This window comes from Saimiri boliviensis, chromosome 3 (assembly GCF_048565385.1).
Source record: "Saimiri boliviensis isolate mSaiBol1 chromosome 3, mSaiBol1.pri, whole genome shotgun sequence".
Taxonomy (NCBI): Eukaryota; Metazoa; Chordata; class Mammalia; order Primates; family Cebidae; genus Saimiri; species Saimiri boliviensis.
In genome coordinates this window covers 114,858,185-114,880,863 of record NC_133451.1, presented here as the reverse complement: position 1 = coordinate 114,880,863, position 22,679 = coordinate 114,858,185, and the positions used below count along the sequence as shown (strand labels likewise).

The window sequence follows — 22,679 nt, the reverse complement described above, 5'->3', positions numbered from 1 at the left end:
CAGAGTGGTTTTCAGGTGACAAGTATACTCAAAAAAAAAAAAAAAAAAAAAAGACAGTGTGTCTATTTTCCTACAAAACTTCACGCTGTACATGACATGCCGTCAGCACTTATTTCCTGAGGGCATATTACATGCAAGGGGCATGCGGGCCCTCCCTTGTGGAAGAGCAGTCCAGATGGAGGAGGAGAAAGTGCGGGTTAGAAACCAGAGCTGAGGCGGGCTGTTTCGAAGACTAAGAAGGGATAGAGAAGAAAACGAGGAGTGAAAACACTGTGGACACTGGAATGAGCTACTGTTGTGAACAGTGTCCTTGACATTTGCTCAATTCCGTAACAGGGAAACAAGAACGAAACCCGCCAAGAGTGAGGGCATGATGTCACTGGAGGCCTTAGGTGCAGCTGGCAACTGGGGTGTTAAAAAACACCTGAGGGAGTTGCCAGTGCCTGCATTTGAGACACTTCAGATTGAATTCTTGATTTCTAACTTCTCTTGAAAAATAAGAAGGCCAGGGCCCATCGTGCTCCTGATTCCAGGTGAAACAAGCGGCTGGGGTGGTGCTGGGCAGAACGCCCCAGATCCCAACACTGCGCAGTCTCTCACCACCCCAGGCCAGGCAACGGCAACTGTGCCAATCCCTCACACAGGCCGCTGTGCTGCCAGTGCGGTCTGTCCACTGCGGGCCATCTCATTATTCCCATCGCTTGCCTGGTGACATAATAGCTTTGGATCCTAAGGGAAGCTGGGAAGGTTAATGGATTCTTTGCATTGTGTGACTTTCCATGCTAGTCAATGCTGCCTACTCTCAAAGTGACCACAGCACCAAAGGCATGAATGGATTCCCCTCACCTGCAGTTCTAAAACCCAAGTAGTAGCACTCACTAAGTCACAAATGTGGTTCTTTGGCAGAAAAGAGGGTGGAAGAACCTCTCTACTACAAGATGTCACATAAAAATGGAAGAGCTGTGAGCCTACTAAGGCACCCTGCTGTGGCTGCACGCTCTGTCACCCTGCCCTCCTGCCTGGCTCTGGACCCAGCCTGCCTGCCATAGGTGTCCCTGCTCCACCACGTGACCCCCCCTTCCCCAGGCTTCAAAAACACTCGCTTCTTCTGGGCTTCTCCTGCTTACACCTAAATGCTTTCCAAAGACGCGTCTATACAAAACCAACCAAAACCAAATCAAAACCCAGTATGAGCAAACCTTTTTGCTGAGCTCCCTCCGACAGGACTGAAACCATCCCTGGTGTCCTCAGATCCCTAGAGTGCTTTTCAGTTCTCTCCATCGATCTCCTCTCCCTACCCTTGCCCGAGGCCCCCGGTTCTTCTCTGACCTCTCCAGTCATTCCTTCTAGCATCTCTTTTGGGGTGTGCCCTTCAGTGGTTGGTGCCCATTAGGCCTCCTTTCCATCATCTTCACATTTTCTGGGATGTCTGCCCCATTTTCACTGATGGGACCACGCATCGAGGATGAGCATTCTCATTTTAAAATCTCCATACTGACCCCTAACCCCAGCTTTAGATGTTTACTCCCACTTGTCTCTGGTCATGGTTACCTCACTGGCCTGCTGGCATTGCCTGGTGTGCCCACGGCAGAGGTCAGCATTGTCCTCATACCCATGGTCCTCAGCGCTCTCCATCTTGAGTGCTAGTATTACCGGGCAACCACTCCCCCCGTGAACCTCCCATGAACCTAACTGGGCATCCTTACCCATTTCTCCCCACTCACTCTCCACAAAGCCTCTGATATCTGCCCCACACAGAGCCCAACCCCATCATTTACTTTTGTGCAGGGAAAGGCCTGCTGGCTCCCCCAGCATCTGGAACCGCAGGTGGAAGCCTGCACAGCACCCAAGGCCTGTGTAGTTTGAGCCCAGCTCTCCCAGGCAGGCTCACCAGCTGGCAACTCCCCATGCACCAGAGCTTGGAACTGACTTCTAAGGTCTGTGCCTCTATCAGTGCTTTTCTTCTTGCCTCGATGTCCCACTCCAAACAGCCACCTCTAGGTGTCTAAGGAACTCGCAGCCACCCTTTCACAAAGGGTTCTCTTATAATCTTCTCCTGCTGGTGCCTGCAGCCCCAGCACATGCCCTGCACAAACTGAGGCTCCTCCCGCATCTCTCATAGGTCCCTACCTATACCTTTAGTTAGCTCTTTCCACATGCACTGAATGACCTGGTTACCCACCTGTCCCCGCTACAGCCCAGAGCCCCCCGGAAAAACAGAACACACATGTTCGTAGCGTCTGCATCTCAGGGCCTGATACGGTGCAAGGCTCATGGGGCTGCCTGAGGAATGCCTGTAAAATAAGTGAACGAAACCCCAAAGATATCTGGGTTTTCTGTGCCTTTGTATCCTGTGTGAAGATAGCCTAGTGAGATATGCTAAGAGGTACTAAGAGCTGTGGACACCCTGGGTTTTGCGGGGGAGTTAGGCTTTCATCAGTCTTTAACTCTACCAGTCACATTTATCACCTCAGGAAGGTGCACACGGAAAATTATATATTCAAAGTGGGGAACAGAGGATTTCTCTCTCAGATCCTAGTATTAACTTTCGCTGCACTGAGGAGAATTCCTACAAAACCAGACCACATGAGGACAATGCAAAAGCTGTCCTGGACGGGGCCGTTCACCTGAAGGACTGCACCTGCCGAGGCACCTTCTGGCTCTGCTCCCGGAGCCGACACACGTCCTTGGAGACTTGCCTCATCAATTTCTCTGCATTCAAACCTTGCTTCTGCTCTTCTTTTGACTGTTCAGCCTGGAAAAGGGAATAAAAATGTAAGACAAACACAAAACACTGATTAGAAATCCCTGGACGTCCTATGAGGCTTGAAAGGCTATGACTAAAGCAGGAAGGCAAGCAAGGTAGCCAGTGGGCTGGTGTCCCTGTTATCATCCATCAGGAGCCAACACCCACGTGCCCAACGCATGCAGAGTGGGAGCATACGTCAATTTTGGGGCAAGTTCATTTTAAACACATTTTAGAAATCAAATTATACAGGTAATATGTGACAATTTTGTTACATCTGAAAAATGTAAGAACTCTCTCAAAGAAAACTGAAAATTACTCATAGCACCGTTTCCAAAAAAATATCTACAGTTAATGAATGTTTTGGGCAAATATACTTTCAAACTCATATTTATCCTTTTGAAGCTTTTTTCTAACTGAGTCATTTAAAGAGCTGTTTATTAAAGAAGAATTTACCAATCAAAAAAACTGCAGATATAAGTGTATAGCTGAAATAAATTTTACAAATTGAACACACCCATGTAACCAGCACCAGATAAAGGGGGGAACACTCCTGTTTACAAAAAGCCCCCCATGGTGCCCTTCCAGCTCCTCCCTGAGGATTCCCAGCACTCTGACTTCTAATGGCACTGGTTACTTGTGCCTCTTTTGTCCTTGTATAGATGGAACAGTAAACAGGTACTTTAGCGTCTGGCTTCTTCTGCTCAACATTATGCTCACGAGAATCATACACGCTGCTATATGTAGTTGTAACTCACTTTCCTCATTGCTAAATAATATTCCACTGTGTGACTTTACTACAATTTATCATCTCTTAGTAATAATGAAAATTTGGATACCGTACATGATACATTTTAAAATAAAAATGGACTAGTAATACTGTGTTAAGAGTTGCCTTTTCATTTCATTCTTTTACTCATATTCATTTACTCATTTATTCACCCAATCAAAAATATTGCGGACTGCCTTCTAAGGAAAGGTAGTACAAATTGATGAAGAGCAAACATTCAGGTCAGACAGCCTGGGGTCAAATTCCATTTCTACCACTTACTAGCAATGTAAATCTGGGCCTGTTGCTTGACCTCCTGGTGTCTTAGTTTCTCCATTTGTAAACTGGGAATAAGTACTTACTTCAAAGTTACAAAGTTTAAATGAGTAGATATATATGTAAAGTATTTAGAACAGCACCCAACACATAATTAAATATACTATTTCAGTATTAAACTATTACTGTTGCTTGTTTATTTATTTATTTTTACAATATGCCAGGCTCTGTACTAGGAGGTAGGGTTATGGTTGTGAATACAACAGAGAAGTCCATGCTGGGAAGGCAAGGTGGGAAGACTCCTTAAGGCCAGGAGTTTGAGACCAGCCTGGACACTATAGGGAGACACTGTCTCCCTATTTTCATATTTTAAGGAAAATTTAAAAAAATTAGCTAGGCACGGTGGCATGTGCCTGTGGTCCCAACTACTCAGGAGGCTGAGGTGAAAGGATCACTTGAGCCTGGGAGTTTGAGGCTGCAGTGAGCTATGATCACACCACTGCATTCCAGCCTGCATGACAGAGCAAGACCCTGTTTCAAAAACCAAAACAAATGAAACACAGGTAAAGACCAGTGGCAGAGGAAACCACCACCAAGGAAGAGAAATTGTTTAATAATTATTGAAAATCAATAATATATTGTAAATATTTTCTCAGGTTAAACCTTCCTCACATAACATTAAAAAAAATAGTCTATTTATTAGAGCAGTTTTAGGTTCAAAGCAAAACTGGGTGGAAAGTAGAGTTCTCCTTCACTGCCTGTCCCCACCCATGTAAAATCCCTCCCCAATCAGCATCCTCTGCTGGAGTGGTACATCTGCTACAATCAGTGAACTCATACTGACACTTCATTATCACTCAAAATCCATTGTTTATATCAAGCTTCACTCATGGTGGTGTATGTTCAATGAGTTTTGGCAAGAGTATAATGACATGTATCCACTATTACAATATTATATGGAAGAGTTTCATTGCTTTAAAATTCCTCTGTGCTCTGCCTATTCCTCCCTCTCTTCCTCCTAACCACTGATCTTTCCATTGGCTCCATTCCATCCTTTTTCCAGAACGTCACACAGTTGGATCATACAGCATACTGCCTTTTTAGAACAGCATCTTTCACTTGCTGTATGCATTTAAGTTTCCTCCATGTCTTTTCATGGCTTGATGAATACCTCATTTCTCTTTAGTGCTGAAGAGTATTCCACTGTCTAGATACATGAGTTTATTTAACCATTTCACCTACTGAAGGACATCTTGACTGCTTTCAAGTTTTGGCTGTTACGAATCAAGCTGCTGTAAATGTTCATGCAAAGGTTTTCATGTGGATGTAAGTTTTCAACCAAGGAGCCCAACTGCTGAACTGTATGTAAGAATCTGCTTAATTTTATAAGAAATCTACAACTGCCTTGTAAAGTGGCTGTACCATTTTCATTTCTATCAGCAATGACTGAGAGTTCCTGATGCTCCACATCCTTGTCAGCATTTGGTATTGTCTGTGTTTTGGATCTTGGTCCTCTAACAGGTGTACAGAGCTATCTCATTGTTGTCTTAATCTGCAATTTCTTATTGACATATGATGTTAATTATCTTTTCATGTGTTTATTTGCCATCTGTATATCTGCTTTGGTGAGGTGTCTGTTCAGGTCTTTTGCTGATTTTCAAACTGGGTATTTGCTCTGTATTGTTGAGTTTTAAGAGTTTTTTGTAATTTAGATAACAGTCCTTTATCAGATATAACTTTTGCAAATATTTCTCCCAATGTGTGGCTTTTCTCTTTTTCTTGAAAGTGTCTTTCACAAAGAAGTTTTAAATTGTAATGAAGTCCAGCTTATCATTTATTTCCTTCATGGATCATGAATTTGATGTTGTGTTACATATGAAAAGCCATTGCTACATGTAAGGTCATCCAGATTTTCTCCTAGTGTAAATTCTAGGAGTTTTATAGCTTACATTCTACATTTAGGTCTGTGATCATTTTGAGTTAATTTCTGTGAAGGGTGTAGGAGAGTCTATGTCCAGATTCATGTTTTTTTTTTTTTTTTTTTTTTTTTTTGCATGTGGATAGATGTCCAGTTGTTCCAGCATCATTTGCTGAAAAGAGGATCTTTTAAAAATTTATTTTCTTTGCTCCTCTGTCAAAGGTCAGTTGAATACAGTCAACTCTCTGTTATCTGTGGGTTCCACATCCATAGATTCAGCCAACAATGAATAGAAAATATTTGGGAAAAAATGGATGGTTGCATCTGTACTGACACTGTTTTTCCTTGTCCTTATTCCATTAATGACATTATTATTACCGTATTATACTGTATTACTATCATTAAAAATAGTATAACAATTATTTACATAGTATTTAAATTGTAATAGTTACAAGTTATCTGGAAATGACTTAAGCATTTGAGAGGAAGTGGGTTATATGCAAATACTACACCATATTATATAAGGGACCTGAGCATCCATGGGGAGTCCTGGAGCCAATCCCCGCCATGGATGCTGAAGGATGACTGTATATTTAAGTGGGTTGACCTAGTTCTAGGCTGTTTTTTCACCAATACCACACTGCCTTGATGACCATAGCTTTATAGTAAGTCTTAAAGTTAGGTAGGGTCAGTAGTCCTCCAACTTTATCCTTCTCCTTTAACACTGTGTTGCCTATTCTGGGTCTTCTGCCTCTCCATATAAAGTTTAGAATCAGTTTGACTATTACAGAACAACTTGACGGGATTTTGAGTGGAATTACGTTAAATCTACAGATTGATTTGGGAAGTACCAACATCTTGACAGTATTGAGTCTTCCTATACATAAACATGGAATATTTTTCCATTTATTTAGTTCCTTTTAAATTTTCTTTCATTAGAGTTTTGTAGTTTTCCTCTATAGGCCTTATACATATTTTGTTAGATTTGTAAGTATTGCACTTTTTGGATACTAATGTAAATGGCATTGTTTTTAATTTCAAATCCCACTAGTGCATTGCTGGTATATAGAAAAGTGATTAATTTTTGCATGTTAACCTTATATCCTTACAACCTTGTTACAATCACTTATTACTTCCAAGAGTTTTTTTTGTTAGTTTTGTTTTTGGTCAAATCTCTCAGGTTGTCTACATGAACAACCATCTTACTGCAAGCAAAGACAATTTTGACTTTCCTCCCAAACTTTGTATCTTTTTTTGCTTTTCTTATTTCATTAGCTAAGATTTCTAGTGTGATAAAGAAAAGATGTGAGAGGGGACATTTTTACCCTATTCCTAGTCTTAGCAGGAAAGCTTCCAGTTTTTCAGCATTAAGTATAATGGTTGTTGTAGAGTTTTGTAGATATTCCTCAAGGTCCCTTCTATTCCTAGTTTGCTGGGAGTTATTTTTAGCACGAGCAGGTGTTGATGAGATTACAATAATTGATTTTGAATGTTGAATCAGCCTTGTGCACCTGGGTTAAATCTCCCTTGGTCATGGTATGAAATTCTTTTTCTACAAAGCTGGATATGATCTGCTCATATTTTGTTAAGGATTTCTGCATCTATGTTCACAAGATATATGGGTCTATAGTTTCCTTGTCTTTGCCTGGTTTTGGTATTAAGATAATGCTGGCCTCACAGGGTAAGCTGGGAAGTATTCTCTTTGCTTCTGTTTGCCAAAAAAAGATTGCAGAGAATTAATACAGTTTTTTCCTTAAATGTTTGGTACAGGCCAGGCGTGGTGGCTAATGTCTGTAATCCCAGCACTTTGGGAGGCCAATGAGGGCAGATCACCTGAGGTCACGAATTTGAGACCAGCCTGGCCAACCTGGTAAAACCCCATCTCTACTAAAAATACAAAAATTAGCCAGGCGTGGTGGTGGGCACCTGTAATTCCAGCTACTTGGGAGTCTGAGGTACAAGCATCTCTTGAACCCAGGAGGTTGAGGCTGTAGTGAGCTAAGATCATGCCACTGCCCTCCTCCAGCCTTGGTGACAGCACAAGACTCTGTCTCAAAAAAAAAAAAAAAAAAAAGAGTTTGGAAGAATCTATTAGTAAATCCATTTATACCTGGTACTTTCTATTTGGGAAGGCTATTAATTATTGATTCAATTTCTTTAACACATATAAGCCCATTCAGACTATTTCCTGGCAGACTGTATCTTTGAAGGAATTGATCCATTTCATCTTGGTTATCAGAGTTGAGAGTATAGAATTGTTCACAGTGTTTCTTTATTATGCTTTTAATGTTCACAGGACCTGTAGTGATGTCTCCTTTGTCATTTCTGATGTAGTATAACTTGTGTCCTCTCTCTTTTTCCTTACCCTGGTTAGCAGTTTACCAATTTTATTATTATTTGAAAGACCCAGCTTATTGATCTCCTGTTTCCAATTTCATTCATTTTTGCTCTCAGGTTTATGACTTCTTTTCTTATCCTTAGTTTGGACTTAGTTTGCCCTTCTTTTTCTAGTTTCCTAAGGTGTAAACTTAGATGACTGATTTTAGTTCTTCTCTCTTTTCTAGTACATGCATTCAATGTTATAAATTTCTTTCTAAGCACAGCTTTTGCTGCATCCCACAATTTTTTTTCTTATAGTAGGAACAGCCTTTACTGGTTGTAATGAGAAGCACAAGAGTAGAGGATACCATAGTTCCTGCTTCTGGGGCAATGTCCACAGACTCAGTGGCTGTCCTCCAAAAGTCATCCTACAAATTTTGATTAAGTTGTTTTTTCATTTAGTTCAAAATACCTTTTAATTTCTCTTAAGATTTCTTCTCCGACCCATCTGTTATTTAGAATTGTGCTGTTTAATCTCCAAGTATTTTGGAATTTTCCAGCTACAATTATCACTGATTTCTAGTTTAATTCCACTGTGGTAAAAGCAGACAGTGTAATATACATCCTTATGGCCTGGGCTGTGGTCTGTATCTTGGTGAATGTTCCAAGTGAGCTTAAGAAGAGTGTGTCATCTGTTGTCATTAAATGAAGTAGTCTACAGATGTCAATTATATCCAGTTAACCAACAGTGCTGTTGAGTTCAATTATGTGTACTGATTTTCTGCCTGCTGGGCCTGTTAATTTCTGACAGAGGATAATAATGAATTCATCCACTTCTTATAGTTCTGCCAGTTTTTTTTTTTTTTTTTTTTTGCTTCATATATACTTGGTACCGTTAGTCACACAGATATTTAAAAATTGTTAAGAACATTTAGGAATTGTTAAACATCTTTATTTAAATTTTTTTTGGTCTCATATATATTTGGTGCTGTGAGGCACATAGATATTTAAGAACTGTTATCCTGGCTGGGCATGGTAGCTCATGCCTGTAATCCCAGCACTTTGGGAGGCTGAGGTGGGTAGATCACCTGAGGTCGGGAGTTCGAGACCTGCCTGACCAACATGGAGAAATCCCATCTCTACTAAAAATATAAAAAATTAGCTGGGTATGGTGGTGCATGCCTGTAGTCCCAGCTACTTGGGAGGCTGAAGCAGGAGAATGGCTTGTACCTGGGAGGCGGAGGCTGCAGTGAGCCGAGATCACGCCACTGCACTCCAGCCTGGGCAACAAAAGTGAAATTCTGTCTCAAAAAAATAAAAAAATAAAAATAAAAAATAAAAATCTTGGCAAATGAATATGTGGCTATATTAGATTTGGAGATAAATAAATGCAGACATGCACCATATCATTTAAAAAACTCTCCACAATAAGCCTTCATCAGTATATTCATATACCTGTCTATATTACTCCATTATCAGGGAAAAACTAATGTTAATTTGTACTTTGAGTTTAAAAAACACCTAATATTGTAAAATACTGAATAAAGCTTCCCTGATATAAAATCCAAACTTACGTTTATTTATTAGTAAGTATTAAATAGAAAGATAATCCTTTAGCTATATAAACAAACTGTGAAATAGAAAATAAGGTTTAAGATCTGGCGTAGTGGCTCACACCTGTAATCAAAGCACTTTGGGAGGCTGAGGCAGGTAGATCACGAGGTCACAGATCAAGACCATCCTGGCCAACATGGTAAAACCCCGTCTCTCCTACAAATACAAAAAATTGGGCCGGGCGCGGTGGCTCACACCTGTAAATACCAGCACTTTGGGAGGCCGAGGCGGGTGGATCACGAGGTCAAGAGATCGAGACCATCCTGGTCAACATGGTGAAACCCCGTCTCTACTAAAAAAAAAAAAAATTAGCTGGACGTGGTGGCACGCGTATGTAATCCCAGCTACTCAGGAGGCTTAGGCAGGAGAATTGCCTGAACCCAGGAGGGGGAGGTTGTGGTGAGCCGAGATTGCGCCACTGCACTCCAGCCTGGGTAACAAGAGCGAAACTCCATCTCAAAAAAAAAAAAAAAAGGAAGAAGGAAAAGAAAATAGAACTTAAATATTTATTTTTCTTTTAAAAAAATAAAATAAGGTTATTTATTACTCCTCCTATATTCATATTAGAAAGTTATGTAATTCATGGTGAGGACTACTGTTATGGGGTAAAAGAGTCACAATGACTCTGTTCCTCTATTTGCTGTCCTCCACTCAAGGCACCAACTTCCTCTTCTAGGTGTAAGAGGAGGCTGCCTAGTTATTAATTTGGGTTATGACTCAAGGTTTGCCTTGGTGGCTGAGACGTTTACACTGGGCCCAAAAGCTTCAGGAAGGCAAAGGATGTGTCTGTTTAACATAACTCATAAAGGCTCAAGTGCTCAATACAATTTTTGAACCAGGAGTTTATTTCTGACAACTGCCTATATTTGCAGAAGTTACCTGCAACATTGTCTTACAAAATGAATTAATTAAATCAAATGGCTGGAGATGTCATTACATAATACATATACATTTAATGGGGGGGAGTGGTCTCTGCCAATACATACTTAAAAACAGTTCTTATCTCCATCTGACAGATACACAAATCCTTTTTTTTTTTTTTTTTTTTGAGATGGAGTCTCATTCTGTCACCCAGGCTGGAGTGCAGTGACGAGATCTCGGTTCACTGCAACCTCCCTACCTCTTGGGCTCATGCGATACTCCTGCCTTTTCCTCCAGAATAGCTGGGATTATAGGCTCCTGCCACCATGCCCAGCTAATTTTTGTATCTTTAGTAGAAACGGGGTTTCACCATGTTGGCCTGGTCTTGAACTCATGACCTCAAGTGACCCACCCACCTCGGCCTTCCAAAATGCTGGCATTACAGGTGTGAGCCACTGTGCCCAGCCTCCATCTGACTGATATAGGAATCTAATTTAATTTAGTTTATTTGAGTCTTGAGGGACAGTGGGGCCTTATAAATATGTGAGTTGGCCTCTGTCAATTTTTTGGAAAGCTGCTTTAAGAGAAAGCATTCTAAGCAAAATCTCCGGTGCCAATACAGGGTAACTTTCCTGTTCACTTTCCCTCCCAATTCTCACTGGGGATGTTGGAGAAACTAAGCTAACCAGGAGTGCTGTGAGAAGCTGCCTCTTGGTGTACCTGATGAAAGAGAGAGAGAGAGAAAGAGAGAGACAGAGAGAGAGAGAGAGAGAGAGACAGAGAGAGACACAGAGAGAGAGAGATCAACAACTCAGGCCAGAGTTAAGCAGTTGACATAAAGAAGTAGAAGAGAAAACACCTTAGCTAAAGGTCTAAAGGTGGTGGGTAGCCTGCACCTACAATCTAAGTTGATGGTCAGTCCCATAATTGGGATCCTTCCAGACTTGAAAAGCCAACTGTTTCTGTTACAGCTTAAGCAGTCAGAAATTTCAGAAGGAAATAAGACTGCTGGTAGCAAAAAGGGCCATTAAGCACTTTGTTATTTGATATGCACCCACTGTTTCAGACACCTTTAAGGCTAGGAAATCAAACAAGGCCTTCAGGCTTAAAAGACATGACAAAGACAAGACTGTTGACTCCAGTTCACAGACAAACTAATACTATCAGAAATTCTCCTACTACGAATTTATGCTTTAGGAATACTAGTGTGACCAGACAGGTGCAAAAATATGCATGCAAGTGTGTATTTCCACATAGTTTATAATAGAACATTTGAGAAACTGTCACTAGAATAATTAAATAATTGTGATATAGCTATACAAGTGAATGCATTGAAATAATGCGTTGTAGGAACATTTACTAATATGGAAAGTTGTTCATCATATACTATTAGAATTAAGTGAGGGAAAGAAGCAAATTTCAGAACAATTTATCTTTATGACTCTATTTTTGTGTAACTCTTCCAAATAACACTAACACATATGTGACATAAAAAACAGCTGGAAGGACATATACCAAACTGTCAACAGTGGTAACCTCTGGGAAGCGCAACTCCAAGGAGGACTTTTAGTTTTTGCTTTATATAGTTGTGCATCACTTGAATTTGTTAAAATAACCATGTGTTAAACACTTTAAATTTTTTAAAATAATATTCTGAAAACAAAAATATCCTAAACTCACTTTAAATCTGTAAGTAAAAATACTGTGGCGCTTTTAGAAAAGATGATATTTTACAAAGACTCTTTATTAAGCAAATACTTATAAAAAGTCAATTACATTCACACTGCTTTATGGAAGGCTAAATAACCCACAATGGGGCATCCGTAGTACTCTGCTAATAATCATCTACTGCAGTAAGTTTTGATTTTTTTTCATCACACTGTCTTTTTTCCACGTATTTTTTTAACTGCCCCTCCATTTCCCACTCTCTGTTTTGAAAGATTCTGTCTATAAAAGCTGCCTATATTTGGTAAGTAATGGTTCTCTCTTGATTACTTTGTAATTGATGAGATAATTTAGTTGCCACTTGGAGCTTGTGAATTTATGTGATTCAAATATGAGGGGGATAAATCTGGCATTTTAGTTACTTTGTGAAGTCCTATCTTTAGTAAATGCATAATTTTTCATTAGGTCCCAGATAAAGAACTGTTGACTTAGCACACACTGAGAAATGACTTCTGTCTTGCTATGGTATATCAAATCACTAAATTAGTAAACATGATACAATTATGCTGGTATTCAAATTCTTGGTCAAATACCATAAGAAAAAAATCACTCTTAAAACAGATATCTGTTGACTGATTTAACAAGAGATACATCAGGAAAAGCCATGGAAGAAACTGAGTCATGCACAGGTAAGAAAATCTAACCCACTTTTCTTACCTAGAAGTGTATTTTATCAGATGGAAAATAAGACAGGCTCCCAGGATCCTGTTCTCGGTCTTTGCCACCTTCCACGTGAATGGAACGCAGAGGTCTATCTTACCCTTGCAGAGAACTCTTATGACAGTCCCTCTAAGTAGTGTAATGGCTGCTGACATCTCCAACTTCCAGCATTTCTGTGGTGACTACAAAATTACTTTGAAACTTGGCTTTGTTTTACAAAATAAAAATAAAGCAGACCAGGGAACACAGGAAGCTATTTCCTTCACTCCTCAATAAGAATATACTTTACTAAAGACTGCATTTGTCTTTATGTTTTTATGTTTATATCTACATGTCTATGCCTCTATGTTTTATGCCTATATGTTTTTATGTTTATATCTGTATCTATAATTATACCTTTCTCCAAAAATGTAGGTGACAAAACATAGACTTATCAGCTGCTAATAATCAATAGCAAACAACCTTGCAGGCAGTTAAACCTCAATGCTGAATACTTCACTGTAATCGTTAAGATTTTGTTGAATGCAGTGTATTAATATCTTCGGCATAATTTTAAAACTAGATCTAACTTTTAAGAGTGTTAACATTTGCATTATTTTAAGCTTTACAAAAAGTCTAGCAGTTCTGCAGTCTAGCACCACAGAATTTTGGCATTCTGACAGAAAAACACTCTAAGGAAAAAAAAGAAATTCCTCCTTTCTAAGGACCGTGAGGCTCCTCTGAAAGAACCCCAGTCCTCTCTTGGCATGCTTCTCCCCTCATCCCAATGAGTCATGATAAGACGCCCGGCTCACGAGGCCTGGGAGCCACTTTGTATGCTGTGGACTCCAGAAGGGTGTGATTCACCTCCAGTTTACGTGATGGGAGCCCAACCTGCAGAAGAGGCCCAGTGATTTATTCACAGTTGTGTTAAGAAGCCTAATGGAATAAAAAGCACAATCCAGTCTTAATTTACAGTCCTGAGCTTCTTGCTCTGCTTCCTAAGGGGGTTTTACGATACACGAGGACAGTAAATAAGATTCTGTTTTTTATTCTGAGCTACAAAACAGACTTTGGACCACAAAGAAGGAAGGTTATGGAGTGTAACCCTGAGACCTGACAGTTTTCCCTGACAAGGGAGGCAGATCCAGGACCTGCTGCTGGCTTCGATTCATTGCTTTTCTGGGAGCCATATTTTTTATGGCAATTGGCAGGCTCTTTGCTCATCATTAGGCACTTTATGGTCATCTTGCTGAAACCCTCACAAATCCCCAATACCACAGAGAAATGATGGAGATGAAAGGGCAGTGTGTGAGTGTGACTGTGTACGTGTGTATATGTGTGTGTGTGTGTGTGTGTGTGTGTGTATGTTAACAAATGGCTGTGGAAGTGAGGAGGAAGCAGGTGAGAGAAGTCAACAGTTATTACCAGTTTCTGTGGCTATAATGAAAGGCACACAATGGAAAGTTTGTATTTTCACAAAACCGGTTTTTGCAAATTTCAGTGGTGAGAAAAGTTTACAACTCTAACACTTTATCCACAGAGTTGGTAAAAATAATAAGTCCTCTGCACTAGGGAGAATCCTATCATTTTGAAAGCAGGATAAATGCACCTTGTTTTGTGAGCTTTTTTCAGTGTTGCTTGATGTGAAACTGTCAGTAGCAGAAGAAGGCCAAGATGGAGGGGCAGCGGGCGTGGCGTATGCTATGGTTCAAATGTTTGTCCCTCCAAAACTCATGTTGAAATCCAACTGCCATTGTAATGGTTTGAAGAGGTGGAAGGTTTGAGAGGTGAGTAGGCCATGAGGGCCCCACCCACACGTGTGGGCAACGCCTTAATCAAACGGCTTTTTTGGGAGCGAGTTCTCTCCCTCCTGCCTTCTACTATCCACCATGGGATGACATAGCAAGAAGGCCCTGGTCAGCCGCAGCCCCTTGATCTTGGACTTTCCAGCCTTCAGAACTGTGTTAAATTAATTTATGTTCTTGATAAATTACTCAGCCTGTGGCATTTTGTTATAGCAGCACAAAATGGAGCAAGACAGCATAGTTTCCTAAAGTGTGATGAATCTGCTCTACGTAACCTGTGGAAGACTGCACTGTGGATATCCTGATATGAAAAAGTTTCCCGGAATTACATTTCACCTTGGACTTCAGAATTATCAAAGTACTGCAGGTACCGTAAAGGTTTAGTTCCTTTAGGCCATGCAGACTTCAATTTCCACAAATCTCTCTGAATCCTTATTCACACTGAAAACACGTTAGACTTGATCTCAAATAGATCACAGCATTCTGTAACTAGAAGGGATCTTGGTGGCCATCTACTTCAATCCTCTTAATTTATAGATAACTAAATATAATCATATCAGTGCATGCGGAAAAACATAAGCTACAGGTATGCATTTTTATGGCATTTTATAAGGCTGATTTGTTTTTATTTACCTCTTTTTTGAGGGGAAAAAGAAAGGAGTTGTGAAGGAAAGCAATGGGGAATGATAATGAGAAAGTGAAGCCAGGCCAGGCATGGTGGCTCACGCCTGTAATCCAAGCACTTTGGAGGCCAAGGTGGGTGGATCACCTAAGGTCGGGAGCTCAGGAGAAAGGGAAGCCACAGCAACATCTAAGAAGATGTGACTGACACCACAGGCACTCACAGGTCTCCTGGCCTTTCTGTTAGTCTTTCTCTCTTCACTTGGACCCTAAACAGGGACCTCCAGTGTATACCAATGGCTCTATCATCAGGCTAGCTGAAGAGTTCTGGCCCTATCTTGTATATAAAAAGGCAGGATTTAGAATATAAGCTTCAACTCCTCTGACAAATGTGTTTTATACTGAACTATTAACAGCATCCTCATGGTTCACAGTAGTGATCTAGAAAAACAATAGCAATGGTATGGAGAAAGCTCAATAAAATTATTAAGACTATAACCTTTTACTAGCCCTTAATTTTTTAGGTGTTATCTTCAAATTTTGTTAGGCTGAAATGTTCTTGGCAAGAACTAGCAAACACACATTCTCATTCTGAATCAGAGACCTCTAACACATCAGTTCAAATCTTCCTGACTTTTCCCAATGCTCTTGCAGTCATCAGCTCTCTGCGGGGTCTGGTGGACTTCATGAAGGTACAACTAGTGTCTCCCCTAGTCCCTGCCATGGCCTTTCTGTTGAATCCAACGTGTGCCATGAGATTGTCTGGCACCCATATGTTCACATGGGTAGAACAATTCTTCCTTATTTCTCCTATGAGGGATGACTATGAGATGGGGTTAGCAGGGCCTTTGGGCACTGGTCCTAGGGGAGCAAGCAGGCAGCACACTAGCAGCCATCTCCTCCCTTGTCTCTCCTCAGCTCCTCTGGGCTACATCCTCTTAGTGAAGCAGTAAAACAGAAATGTTTATCCCAGGCTGGGCGTGGTGGCTCATACCTGTAATCCCAGCACTTTGGGAGGTCAAGATGGGCGGACCACCTGAGTTCAGGAGTTCAAGACCAGCCTATCCATGATGAAACTCCGTCTCTACTAAAAATATAAAAATTAGCCAGGTCTGGTGATGCACGCCTGTGGTCCCAGCTACTCGGGAGGCTGAGACAGGAGAGTTGCTTGGCCCTGGGAGGCAGAGGTTGCAGTGAGCTGAGATTGTGCTACTGCACTTCAGCCTGGGTGACAAGAGTGAAACTTCATGTCAAAAAAAAAAGTGTTTATCTCAGGCTCTGCCATAATCACAAGAGAAAGCTCCTTGGGATCTTCTTTTCCCTTATTATCTTGGTATGCAAACTAATTTTAAAACCAACTAAGTGCTGGTTCATCAGATAATAAAGATCATAAATCCTCTAGGCTGGGTATGGTGGCTCACACCTGTAATCCAAGCACTTTGGGAGGCTGAGGAGGGAGAGTTGCTTGAGCCCAGGTGTTCAAGACCAGCCTGGGAAATATAGTGGAACCCCGTTTCTATTCAAAAAAAGAAAAAAAAGTTGAGTCTGGTGGTGTGTGCCTGTGGTCCCAGCTACTCAGGAAACTGAGGTGGAAGGACTGCTTGAACCTAGGTCGAAGCTGTCGTGAGTGGTGGTCACACCAGGGCATTCCAGCCTGGGTAACAGAGAGAGATCCTGTCTCAAAAAGAAATCTTCTATTAAGAAATAATTTCTAAGCAAAATCATCAGTGCAACCTATCTAAACATGATTCTAATCATTAACAGAAACTTATTATGAGGCCAGAATAATGCACAGGTATCATTTAGTGACTAAACCACTGTAAATTAATGTAAAATAAAGCACTACTTTACAAAGCAGAGTTCTCAAGTGTCACTCTTTTTCAGACAGTTTCCAGTTGGAACAGGGCTTGCTTGTATCCTTTACTGGGCAAGACAAAGGAGATTCTGACCCTCTCGAATCTTTGCACTCTTGATCCAAATTGGACAGTTCTATGATCTCTGAATTATTCCTGGGCAGTTCTGAGCTAAAGTGACCAGTTTTTACACATCTAAGAGTATACTGCCACATGGGTAACAGAAAACCTGTTTTGTGAGCAAAATACATCCAACATAGCATTAATGTTACCTCTACTGGTAAGGCCAACTTCACTCGGCTTTGTATGCAAGCATGTCGGGTTGTGTTGACATTTTAAAGAATCAAAACCCTCACACAGCTATGGCAGCACCTTTACGAAGATGCTGGCTCTGAGGCAGGCCCAGGAAGTGACAGCACCAGTCAGGTATGTTAGCCAGCATTATTTTTAGGTGGTGCCCTGCAATAGGAATAACTAAATGCTAACAATTAGGAGATGTAAGTGAAAAATACCACCATGGTTGCAATGAATGACAGAGATGACAGTCCCCAAACAGGTCACTTAGAAGGTAATTTAGTTCAACCTTATATTATGTGTGAGAAACATGCCTCACATTCCTATCATTATTTCTGTTATTAAGAAGAGACTGATAGGTTGGCATGATAGGGATGAAAACAAACAAACAAGGGGTGTCAGGGATCTCAGCACCCTGGGAAGAATGAATTGGACACTTTTCCCCTCCCACTGTCATTATTTTCCTAGATCATGGCTGTGAATATTGTGTGAGATGCTGGGAACAAAATGGCAGAAAACTGTTTCAGAACGTCTGTCAAAAGAGTTGATGGTCAATTTCAAAAGTCTTTAATAAATATTGATTTGATCTGGTAATGTCCCTAGACCATGATATTCCTTAAACTTGGTCTCAGGGCCACCAAGGCACAGTTGGACCAAGGGCTCCCTCAGGACAGGGTGGGGGCCCTCACATGGCCAAACTATACTAGGGCCACTGATAGAGCCTACCAATCAGATTCTCATCATGCTTTACAGGCTGTACTGATTTATTCACCAATAAGTCAGTGTATTCAACCACTAGTCTAGTGGCAAGCAGGAGGCAAGCACGCAAAACTCAAATCATGGCTGGTCAACAAGATGAGCAGCCCAAATGAGGCAAAGGAGATTTCTGCCAAGGTTGGATGGAACATCTACTAAGGCACTGTAATACCAAAGAAGCAAAAGTAGCCTCATTGCTTCCCTGGGGAGTTTACACTCTCGTCTGAAGGCAGCATAGGAGTTCAAGAGGAAGGATTTACATTAGGAGGTGTTTGTGTTTTTACAAAAATATGTCTGCTGAAGTTTCCCAAGAAACTCCTGAATTTTTTTTTTCAGCTGAAAACACACACACATTCTTGACTGGCTCATTAAAGGACAAATCATTAAAATGAAAGTGTGTGTCTCAAACATCAAGTCTTACTTGACGCCAGTTTTAAGAGACTCTGAGCCATTGTCTGCCCTGATGATTTCCTTGGGTTGCTGGGTTCTAGACTCCTTCGACTTACTTTGACTTTACTTAGAGCAAATCCAAAGATTGCTTTAATGTGGAAAGAAAACAAAGGTCACCCTATCAGCCCCCAAACCTTGAATCATCCATCAACAACAGTAAAAATCTTAGCAGATTTACAATGAAAGATAATTAAAAAATAACACTCAGGAAAACAGTATTTATGATACTTTTACTTTTAAAAGAAGGTCTTAATCTTCTTTTTCAATCGGTATTACACATACTGCTTGGATCTGCCAAATTCTCTGACTTTCTCTCATGGGAAAAAGGCTGACACTGGGGACTGGGATGGGAAGGAGCCTCTGGCTTTAGCCATGGTCACATATACTACTGCCACACTGTCTTTCCAGAGAACACTTTAGAAACCTTCCTGGCTCCCCTATTACTTAGGCATCACACATCAATGCTCCACACAGATACCATCCACATCACAAACCGACATTCCATACAGATATGTCTGTTTCTGAGCTCTGTATTCATGCCATGATCGATCTCTTAATTCCTCCACAAATTCCTGCTATTTTAGCAGTTTAATAAATCCTGATTTCTTGTACGGCAAGTCCCTCTTCTTGTTATTCTTTTCCAAAGTACCCTGGTGATTGTTTGACTTTACTTTTTCATTAACTGCATCAATATCCATGAAAAGCCATGTGATATTCTGCTTGGAATTACATTGACTCTATGGTACATTTTAGAAAGAATTGGCCATCTTCACATTATTAATTTTTCCTCTAGATCAGCAGTTGGTAAACTATGGCCTGCCATCTGCTTTTGTAAATAAAGTTTTACTGGAATGCAAATACATCATTTATTTACATTTTATCTATGGCAGTGCTGAATAGTAGCAACAGGGAACATACAGGCCAGAGAGCCTAGAATATTTAATGTAATTAGTATTTAATTATAATTACATTATATTATAGTGTGATATTTGATATAATACTTAATATATGGTCATTTATAGGGAAAGCTTACTGACCCCTGCTCTACATGAATGTAATAAATTCTCTATGAATTTGCGTTTACATTTCTTCTCACTAGGTTTTCTAATTTTCTTTATAACGCACTGTTTATTTTTGTTAAATGTACTTCTTGATATTTGATATTGATACTGTTACAATTTTCTTACTTAAATGTTGTAGGTGTTTCTGGTTGGTGTAAAGAAACGCAACAGACTTTTAGGTATCCTTCTATTCATCCTTTTAGGTATCTTTCTATTCACCCGTTTAGGTATCTTTCTATTCACCCATCTTGCGAAACTCTTACTATTTGTAATAAATTACACATTTTTTAATGTATGCAACGTCTCCTGTAGATAGTGGCAGCTTTATTTCTTTCCAATCTTTCTGTTTCTACTTTTCCCCTTTTTTTTTTTTTTTTTTTGCCTTATGTTACTGTTTAGGAACTCCTAATACAATGTTGAACAATGTTGAATGTCTTGTGTTTGATTTTAAAGAAAATGATTCTAATGTTTATCTATTTATGATGACATTTACTTTTAAGTTATTCTTTATCAAGTTGAGGAAGTTCCTGTCTCTAACTTACTGGGATTTTTAAACATGAAGGAACAATGACTTTTCTCAATATTTTTCTTCATCTATTGAGTTGACCAAATGGTTTTTCTCTTTAATCTGTTAAAAGTAATGAATTATATTAACAGGTTTCTCTAGTATTAAAAATATCCTTAGACATTTCGACATGGTCAACATGTATTTTTTTAATACATTGTTTTCTAATATTAAAAAAACTTGCCAGGCACAGTGGCTCATGCCTATAATCCCAGTACTTTGGGAGGCTGAGGTGGGTGGATCACCTGAAGTCAGAAATTTGAGACCAGCCTGGCCATCATGGTGAAACCCTGTCTTTACTAAAAATACAAAAATTAGCTGGGTGTGGGGGAGCAAACCTGTAGCCCCAGCTACTCAGGAAGCTGAGACAGGAGAATGGCTTGAACCTGGGAGGTGGAGGTTGTGGTGAGCTGAGATCATGCCACTGCACTCCAGCCTGGGAAACAGAGAGAGATACCATCTCAAAAACCAAAACAAAACAAAACCTTTGTACAATTCGACATGGTCAACAAGCATTATCTTTTTAATACAGTGTTGGAATCTATTTATTAATACTTTTTAGTCAGAATTCTTGCATCTACATTCATAAATGAAACTGGGCTGGCTTGTGATTTTCCTTCTGATAGTATCTTTGTCTAGTGTTGGTATTAGGAATGCTGATTGCATAAAATTAGGTGTGGAAGTGTTTTCTTTTTCTAGTGTCTGGAAGAGTTTGTATAAAATTGAGATAATCTGTTCTTTGAAAGTGTGGTGGAAAATGCCTATAAAGCATCCAGAACTTATATCTTCTTTGTGGGTAGAGTTTTAATCACAGCTCCGCATTTTTAAGAGTTATAGAATTTTCTATCCTTTTTATTCTTTCCAAACATCCATTCTAGCATATTTTCCTAGATATATATCCAAATTGTGGGCATATATTTCTTAGAGTATTCAATTATGTTTTCCTGCCATGCAGGCTGAAGTGCAGTGGGTGATCATAGCTCACTTCAACCTCAAACCTCTGGGGACTCTCAGGTGATCTTCTTGCCTCAGCCATCAGAACAGCCAATACTATATACGTATGTGCCACCATGCTCAGCTAACCTAAAAAAATTTTTTTTTTCATAGAGATGGGATCTTGATATGTCACTCAGCTGGTCTCAAACTCTTGGCCTCAAGTTGTCCTCCCACTCTGACCTCCCAAAGCACTGGAGGGTGTGGGGGGAGGTGGGAGGGAGGGAGGGAGAGGGAGAGGGAGAGGGGGGAAAGAGAGAGAGAGAGAGAGACACACACACAGAAAGAGAGAGAAAAAGAGAGAGAGAGAGAGAGAGAGAGAGAATGCATTTATTATGTATTTATTTTTTAATTTTTCAATACTGATTGACAGGTTCTCGCTCTGTCACCTATGCTGCCGTGCAGTGGCGCAATCACAGCTCACTGCAGCCTCTACCTCCTGGGCTAAAGTGATCCTTCCACCTCACCCTTCCAAGTAGTTGGGACTATAGGTGCATGCCACCATGCCTAGTGAATTTTTTATTTTTATTTACTTTTTTTGTACAGATGAGGTCTCCCTATGTTGCCCAGGCTGGTCTCCAATGCCTGAGCTCAAGTGATTCTCCCACCTCAGCTGTAATTATTTTGTAAATCTCAGATTTACCTGTAGTCCTGTCCCTGATTACTTTTATAATGTTCTTTATTTGTATATTCTCTTCATTAATTTTGCCAGAGCTTTCTGGTTTTCCTTCATTTTTTTAAAGAACTTTTTGCTTTACTGAACTTCTCTCTACACAATGGAGAGTGGATAGCAGTCAAAAAAAATGAAATGCAGTAAGAAGCAATTTATGGATGAACCTTAGCATTATGATATTAAGTAAAAAAAAAAATTAAGTCCGATAGTTTTAGTAATAACTGACATCTAGAGATTTGGGATTTCATATCATGACACACTAGAAGTGAACAACCAACCAAAGACCCAAAGATACAAAGTTTTGTTTATATCTATAGTTGTAAAACTCCAATTCAGCTTCGGAATGCTTTGACCTGCAAGAGTCAAAGATTGCAATGCTTCTCCATGACATTAAAGTAGGTCAAAGTCAACCAAGAGTTTGAAATTACTGCTAATATTGAGTTAAGAACTCAAGAGAGTAAAAATGATGGTTACAGAGGTTGCGAACACAAGAGCAAGTAATTTCTGCTTGTCATTCAGTCTTCCATTTCGTAAGACTACCTGCCACCTGCTGGACCTTTACTAATGGAGAGTCCTGGGCTTCTCAACCCTATGAAGCTCCACTGCTCACCTTGCTTTTTTTTTTTTTTTTTTGAGATGGTGTCTTGTTCTGTTACCCAGGCTGGAGTGCAGTGGCACAACAGCGGCTCACTGCAACCTCTGCCTCCTGGGTTCAAGCGATTCTCCTGCCTCAGACTC

At 40.2% G+C, this 22,679-nt stretch overlaps 1 protein-coding gene across 2 annotated transcripts in view; it reads right to left on the bottom strand.

Moving 5' to 3' along the window:
* The window catches only part of WWC2 (WW and C2 domain containing 2), a 218,696-nt gene that overhangs the window by 3,339 nt on the left and 192,678 nt on the right, over positions 1 to 22,679 (bottom strand). For both annotated transcript variants that reach the window (XM_039468352.2, XM_074396680.1), the window contains one exon: positions 2,628 to 2,755. In XM_039468352.2, coding sequence (XP_039324286.1) covers positions 2,628 to 2,755 — 128 coding nt within the window. The remainder of the gene's footprint in view (positions 1 to 2,627; positions 2,756 to 22,679) is intronic.